This window comes from Myotis myotis, unplaced genomic scaffold (genome assembly GCF_014108235.1).
Source record: "Myotis myotis isolate mMyoMyo1 unplaced genomic scaffold, mMyoMyo1.p scaffold_m19_p_6, whole genome shotgun sequence".
In the NCBI taxonomy this organism is placed as follows: domain Eukaryota; kingdom Metazoa; phylum Chordata; class Mammalia; order Chiroptera; family Vespertilionidae; genus Myotis; species Myotis myotis.
In genome coordinates, this window is record NW_023416368.1 from 32,702,347 (window position 1) to 32,710,299 (window position 7,953).

The 7,953-nt window shown below is 57.4% G+C and overlaps 1 protein-coding gene across 1 annotated transcript; it reads right to left on the minus strand.

Annotated features, from left to right (window-relative positions):
* Positions 1–2,944: 2,944 nt before the first annotated feature.
* LOC118658166 lies at positions 2,945–6,707 on the minus strand. The gene is made up of 3 exons (XM_036313269.1): positions 6,696–6,707; positions 4,104–4,541; positions 2,945–3,274 (listed from the first exon to the last, which is right to left on the minus strand). The coding sequence occupies exons 1-3, from the start codon at positions 6,705–6,707 to the stop codon at positions 2,945–2,947; spliced, it is 780 nt and encodes a 259-aa protein (XP_036169162.1).
* Between the last annotated feature and the right edge of the window lie 1,246 nt (positions 6,708–7,953).

Below are 7,953 nucleotides of genomic sequence, written 5' to 3' on the forward strand. Positions count from 1 at the left end.
TCCCAACAGGGACTCTGCCCGAGGCAGACCCACCTTCTCCCCCGCAGGCCCCCCTGCCCCTTCCACCAGGGTCTCCACAGTGACTGAGGCGGCCTTACTGTCTTCCCACCCTCCTCCCCCCACTCCTTCCCCAACTTTGGGCTCCATATGACACAATGTGCTCCCTTTCCTGCCTTTATTGATGATGCCTCATAGTCTTCTGACAGTTAAAGCCTGAGGACCTACTAGGGACCAGGCGTAGAGCTGGGTGCCGGGCTCAGGCCTCCCCAGGATAGTGCTGATGCTGCCTCCGACTCCCCACCCCAACTCCAGGGCCTGCCTTGGTGGATGAACTCTCTCCGTGAATCACCAGAACTTGGCAATATATCTGGTGTCTCATACTAGAGCATGAGGGTAGCCAGTCCCCACGTGGCCCCAACGCTTCTCACCATTCATGTCCTTGTGAGGCCTCTTTCCACAGTGAATTGCAGCTGCTCTGTGTGACCAGCAGATGGTGTGGCCAACATCTAACTTGTGTGCCTTCTGAGGCTCAGCTGTAAGCAGCATTGCAGCTTCTGTGTCAGTCGCGGGGGGAGGGAGGGGGCGTCCCCATGCTGTGAGGCTGCTCGAGCCCGTGGAGAGGCCCACACTGAGGAACTGCATCCCCTTCCAACAACCAGCACCCATCGGCCAGCCATGGGAGTGAGGGGGCAGGTCTTCTGCCCCAGGCGAGCCTTCAGATGCTACAGCCCTGCCAACGCCCTGAGGCAACTTCACGAGACTCAAGCCAGAGCTACCCAGCTAAGCTGCTCCCAGATTCCTGACCCCCAAAACTATAGGAAAAAAAGGGGTTCATTTAATGTTCATCATATTCTAAACATAATGGTTGAGAGCAGGACTCAGAGGAGTTCGATAGTGTTCTCATCCTGGCTTCAGTTTTCTAGCTCTGTCTCTTAAGTTCGTCCTTTAATCAGCCTGTGCCTAGACCGTCTCACCTGTGAAGTGGGGGTGTCAGCTGTAGCTAAACAAAGTCATACTTCACTCATCAATGCAGTGAAGTGCTCAGCAGCTCGACAAACGACGACGTTAGCTCTCCCCATTGTATGGCCTGGGGCCCGACGTGTGTGTTCGTGTCCACGTCGGCACAGAGTAGCTCCTGGCCAATGCCAGCTGCGTGGACCAGAGCAAAATGCTCTTCCACTCAGCCCAGCCCTTCCCCTTCAGCTCTCTGCTCCCGGTTCGCCCTGCAGACTGCTCCTGCAAGACCTCAGTCCTGAAAAACTTGAGAGTCCTCCATCCCCACGAGCAAGTGAGGTCCCACCAGCTCCCTCGGAGGCTGGCAGGTGGCTGGGGGGCTCCCGCCCTGGATGTCACTCACACGGGAAGAGGGGCCCCACCGCGACCCAGCTTGGACTGCGCAAGGAGAGAGTGGCCCCAGTTTCGAACATACACCCAGGCACCCCCAACCCCAGTCTGCTTCTTTGAGGGAAGTGAGGGCCCAAGGATGCCAGCTCCCACCCCCAACCCCGTGGAACATGAGAGGGACCAGGCCAATCCCGAGTCCCCTCCCAGAGCACAGCCCAGGTGTCTTCCGGCCACAGCACCTCCATTTCTCCCATCACACTCCAACCCACAAGTCACCTGCCCACAGGGAAGTCGTAGACGTGCCGCCGAAATATTAGAAAGATGATTTTTCAAGAAGAAATTCTTCAGTGTCGCTGAAGTGTGACTGATTTCTCTCCCCTCCTCCTCAGCATCTGTCCCCCAGAAGAGCAGGGAGGTGAGGGTGTTCCCTGGTGAAGGAGCAGGAACCCAGCCATGAGGGGTGAGCAGGCCACAGGAAGGGGACATGGCCCAGCACCACAGGACGGCGTGGCTGTGAACGTGAGGCACACGTGCATGCCTGTTTCATCCCGGACCCAGCGTTCACAGGCTCAGGAGCGGACGGGCACACGCTGTCATTGTCCCCCGTGCTTCAGCCGCAGGGCTGTCTGCTGCGATGTGGGGCGAGCCTGCAGCCGGGGGGTCAGGCTGGGGCACCAGGAGACACGTCTACAGAGTCCAAGAAGGCAGGGCTCGACAGCCTGCTGCACCACTGTCCTCAGCCCGCTGCCCAAGCGGCAGGGAGCCTGGGAAGGGAAGGCAGAGGAGCAATAGGAAAAGCAGGGTGGGCTGGGTCCAGGCCCGCCCGGGGGCAGCAGCTGGCTCTTCCCTTGCGTGTGAAGGCTCACTGAGGGGCTGAGGCATTCAGGCCTGAGACCAGACAGAGCTGGGCACGAATCCCAGCTCACTGTGAGAGCTCACGCACACGAGGCCTGTTTCCTCGTCTGTAGAAGGGAGGTGACACCAGGATCTCCCCCTAAGGATTCTGGAGATGGTCTCCGTAAGGTGCCTGGTATATAGCAAATGCTCCATAAATGGAAGCTGTGAGCATTTCTCCAAGCATTGAATTAGTGCACCAGCTCCAACCCTTGGAGTGAAATGATTTATTTACAAACCCTGCCTCTGGTCTCGGCATCCCTCAGCTGTCCAATGGACCCTGCTCCCTCCGCCTGGGTTGGGTAGGCTACAGCAAGACCGATGGGAAGGTGTGAGCGCCGGGCCAGGCAGAATCCCCTTGTGGAGCCTCATTGGGCAGATTTTCCAGCTCAGAGAGCCAGGTGGGAGCAGCCCCTCGTGTTGGGGTCCCTTCCTGGGTGGTGTGGCTGATCACGGGCACAGCCGAGCTGCTTCCTTCTGTTCCTTGAGAAAGGCAAACCCCAGGCCTGCTGAGCCGAACGTCAGCATGGAGCCACACCGCGGCCAGCACAGCGTGTTCTTCCCTGCCCAACTCAGTGGGCTGAGAGGGGACCGGAGAGCCTGCCAGCTCTGCAGGTGTGGGCACTGTGGCGGGGAGGAAAGGCCAGAAGGCTCTGGTCCCAGGGCAGCTGAGCTCTGGGAGCCTTCTGTCCAGCCATCTTGGCCCTCACTGATCAGCAGGGGCTGGGGACTCAACTCTCGCTGCTGCCGGCTTTGGGTCCTTACAGTGTGGCGGCACCGGGCCTGGGCACCTGCCCTGTGGCCTCTTGGCCACCCGCAGAGAGTCAGCAGGCCCCCGGCTGGTGTGCAGCTTCTCCTCAGGGGTTCTGTAGTAAGGCATGAATCCTGAGTCACATAGGGTGTGGCCACTGGGGGCAGCATTGCTTGAGAAAGTGATGTCCAGGCTGTTGTCATGGGAGTGCCCTGCAGAGACCAGCAGGATGGTGCAGCAGATGGGTGAGGACTCAGAGACCGGGTCCAGGCCTGCCGAGGCAGCCTGGTCAGAGGAGACAAGGTGGTTAGCCAGGCTCCCAGGTTCAGTCCAGACCCAGGACTGGCCTGTGCCTGCACCCCCAGGGGGCGGTAGGGGAAGGGCCCATCCCACACTGGAGATCACTCGCCCCTCCAGGACTCCCAGCTAGAAGGGGTGTGTCTGGGATTAGAGCCCCTCATCCTGCCCCCTCCATCTCTGCAGTCATGGGCACAGTGCCCCGCTTCATGGTGCTGGAGGTGGCCGTTAGTAACAAGGCACGGGCTTGGGGGTCAAATCTCAGGTTTGTTCTTGGTAGCAACTGTGCCCTTGGCCAAGTCACTTAGCTTCTTTTAGACTCATTTTTCTCATCCATAAAATGGGAATAATAATCAGAATTATCTCATCAGACTGTTATTAGGATAAGTGAGGTGATACATATGAAGTGTTTGGGTGCCTAGCAAGCCATAAGGGCTACACAGATGCCTCTGTAGGGGAGCACCAGCTAAGCCTGGTGTCACAGTCACATTATTATGTGTAATTTGCACAGTGGCTCTGTGGCTGGCTACTACTTTATCTTCATTTGACAAGGAAACTGAGACTCGCCAGGCTCTAACACATTCCTCAGGCCACTGTACTATTAAGTGGCAGAACTGGGACTGAGTGAGGTAGTCTGCCTCGAGCCCCTGTCTTAACCAAGGCCACACTGCTCCAGGAGCCCTAGCAACCCTGGGGGTGGGGCGCTGGCCTGGCCTCTTGGGGCCTGAGCCCTGGGACAGAGGTCTGAAGGAGGCCAGGGGCCCAGGGCTGCTCCCCACACCCTTCTGTGGCTTCTCACGGAGCCTTACGCACTCACAGAGCTCCCGCTGATGACTGTCCTGTGGAAGCAGCCAGCCCGCGCCTCCCTTCCGGTGGGCGGGTCTTGGAAGGCCCTAGAAGAAAGGCTGGGAAAATTCTCCTCTTTGGAGCGGTAGTAAGGGAAGAGCCCACCAGGTGGTTCAGAGTCCTCCCAGGATGGCGCCTCCCTGGTACTCCAGGCTCCTCCTCGGTCCCTCCCAACCTCTGGCTGCAGGGCCGACTCCTCAGTCAGGAGCTGCCCATAGGTGCGGAAGAAGGGCAGGTACTCCAAGTTCACCAGGGGCCCATGGGAGCGGCCAGAGTTGCTGATGGGCTCACTGCCCGTTAAACTGGAGGCCTGCTGTTGCTGGGACAGAAGCCCCGAGTCCTCCTCCTTCTCCAGGAAGTTCTGAGAGGACGAGGCTCCAGGCTCATCCTCGAAGCTCTGCTGGGACGTCTGGGAAGAGAAGGGTACTCCATCTGTTACTGCACCCCAACTTCTCCAGAGACCCTGAAGGCCAGGGGGGTCTTTCCAAGTGCAAACCTGAGTGTGGCTCTCCTTTAAAACCCAGCTGATGGCTTCCAGCCAGGGATAGGTTACCCATGAGCCTGCCAGCACCTGCAACCTCCTCTTACATCCTCTCTCCCTGCTTGCTCCACTCGGGACACGCTGGCCTTCCTATCGGTCCTCAGTCACACCACGCTGGTCCTGTTTGAAAGCCTGTGCCCAATCTGCTCTCCCATCAGCTCAGAGAAGCCTTCCCAGTCCCCACTCTCCACCCTGTGACTGCAGATCACTTGGCCCTTCACTTGCTCCCACACTGAAAAGTTCTCGGTCTGTGGCCTTCATACTGCGTGTATGCAGTGGTCTTGTCTGTCTGGTGCTCCTGGCTCGTCGTAGGCACTCAGTTGTAGTTTTCCAACAAATGATTGGTCTAATCTGCCAATTCTCAGCCCATCTCCTATTCCAGTGGTCGCCAGCCTTTCAGACCTCACGGACCACCAGTGGTCTGCGGAACCCCGATTGGCGACCATTCCCTTCACTCTGTTTGGTCTGGCCACACAGACCTTCAACATGCCAAGCAGACTCCCAACACAGGGCCTTTGCACATGCTGATGCTCCTCCCTGAAATCTCTTCTCTCTCCTTTTCCCTTTATGACAACTCCTTCAGCTCTTGGCTCAAGGTCGCTTCCGTGGTGTAGCTGCATCACAATGTATTATTGATGCCCACCACCCTCACCCACAGCAGCCATTCCTCCCCTGTGAAGCGTTCATAGGCATGATGATTAGTGTCTCTTATCCCCCAGTTATAAATTCCACCGAGGCCAAGTCTGTCTGTCTTCTGTATCCTCAGGGCCTATAACAGCCCTGGCATGCAGTAGATACCAAACACTGGAAGAAAGGTCGAGGGAGGGAAGGAGGCCAGGAGCAAAGTATTTGCCAGACTCAATGTCGATGGGAGGGAGAGGCCGTGTCTTGGGGGGAGAAAGGGATGGAAATAAGGAAGTACTTCCTAGGCCCAGTGGGGATAGAGGCCCAGAACACTGGCTGTAGAAAAGCCAGTGCATTCTCCACCTTTGCCTGTCCGGCCAGACCCAGAGCCCCTGGTACACATGGTGGACTCTGCATCCCATAGAACTATTGTGGTCTGGCCCCAGCTTCTTGATCCCTGCTGGAGCCTCTGGACCTTAAGTGCCCTCCTCCACCATATGTGTTCCTAACTCCTTGAGGTCACCTCAGTCCCAATCTTAAATCCTAACCTGCAGTAAGTCCCAACCTGTGCTCCCACGGGCTGCAAGCTCCTGGAGAGCAGGGACCAGGCCCCGCACCTGAGTCCCAGGGCCCAGCTCAGGCCAACTTGCTGAGTTTCTGCCAATCCCCTTAAGGTTTCCCTTAGGCGGCCTATGAGGACGGACTTGCCTTTCCAGCTTTGCTGTAGTGAGGACACAGGACAGGCTGGTGCAGCGCTAGGGTTTGAGCCCACGTCTGCCCTGCTCCAAAGCCCGGGCCCTTTTCACTGTGATTTACACGGACTGTGGGCTGAACCGTGTCCTTCACAGATTATCGAAGCCCTGACCCCTGGTATTTGTGTGTGTGATGTCATTTGGAAACTGGGTCCTTGCAGATGTAATCAAGTTCAGATGAGGTCAGACCGGGGTTGAGTGGACCTTAAATCCAGTGACTGTGCGCTTACAAGGCCCGGGAAATCTGGACACAGACACAGGGACGATGTTATGTGACAATGGAGGCAGATCAGAGTGATGTTGCCTCCAGCCAAGAACTGCGAGGACCGCCAGCCACCACCACAGGCGGGGAGCGAGGCCAGGAGCAGGGTCCCCCTCTGGGCTCCCGAGGAGGAGCCCTGCCCACACCTGGTTTGGGGCTGTGGCCTTCAGATCTGTGAGAATGAATCTGTGCTAACACCCCCTTGTGGGGCCTTGTTACTGCAGCCTTAGGACCTCACAGGCTGGTTGGCCGCCCTGTGGCTGACGGGATTCAGCACAAGGTGAGGATGGCAGGGCTCTCCCAGCCCCACCAGTGGGCAGCTTGTGGGGAGAGACCCATTGCCATGACTGCGGTCCCGTGTGGGCTGGGCAGGCTAGGCCTTACCCTTCCTGCCATCAGTGGTGCTGGCCCAGGGCAGCCCCTGGGCTGGGCCAGTGGCTCCCTCACACCTCAGTCTTCCCCGCCTGGGCCCTGGCTCCACTTCACCAGCGAGTCCTGGATGGAATGGGCCAGATGTGCCTCCATCAACTCCCCAGGCGCTCAATGCCACTCATGTTGCTCCTGAGACACGGCCTCCAGGTCCGCTCTGGGGTCAGCGATAGTCCCGAGGCAACACGATCAAGCCTAAGCTAACTCTGGCTGAAAAGACCAGGCCTCTCCCCCATGCCCCACCCTCCTGGACTTCTCTTCTGCTCGGCCAGTCAGAGAAGATTCCAGCATGAAGTCACAAAACCTGCTGTTGGGCAAGAAAGTCAGATGGCTCCGTTACCATGGAGGCCACTGCCCAAACACCCAGTGCATCTGTGATCACCACCTGCCTCTAATTCATCCTAATCCAGGTCTCCCCCAAGACTCCTGGAGACAAAGGGAAGGCAGACGTCTCTGGAACCAGATCAGTTCTCCCGAAGGGGCGAGTGGGCTCCCTGGGACCTGCACCCAGACACCAGCGGAGGGCCCCAGGGCCTTCTGGGAAGGTGAGGGGGTGGCTCCATGGGTCCTTCTGCTACCCTGGGCTCCTTACCTGGTGCCTCAGTTTCCTCGGGGCTGGTCTCTGCTCTTGTCATTCAGCGTCAGTGGCCTCTCCTGTGGTTCTTCCCAGGCATCCTGAGCCCGAAGTGGGACAGTCACAGGACTGGTTACGCCGAACGCCGGCTTTCTCCTCCACTGCTGCGTCTCTCCCAGGTCTGGCGCTCCGCTCCTGCTCAGCGGGACGCGACCTCCAAAAATGCCACACGAAGTCCTGGCTGCAGACTTCAGGTCAGGAGGGGGCACCGCTGTTCTGCCAGCGTGCAGGTCGGAGAGTGAGCCTCAGGTCTCGGAGAGCCGGAGGTGAGGCCTAGAGTCCATCTTTAGCTTCCAGATTATTAGCCCCAAGTAAAGAGGAGGTACAGTAAGCCCTTGATTTTGTGGACCTCAATGTAACAGACTTCGGATTTATATCATATGTGAAAATTAACACCCGTTAATTTTAAAATGCTTTAAACTGGATTTGCTTATAATTAAATTAACAGGTTATTTTTCTGTTATTAATTCACTGTTATTTTTAAGAAGTTTTAGCAGATAGGCAGGATGTTGGAAAAACACTGTAGTAATTTTGTTGACGCAAATAAATATTACATAGCTGCCGCTGGAGTCTACATAT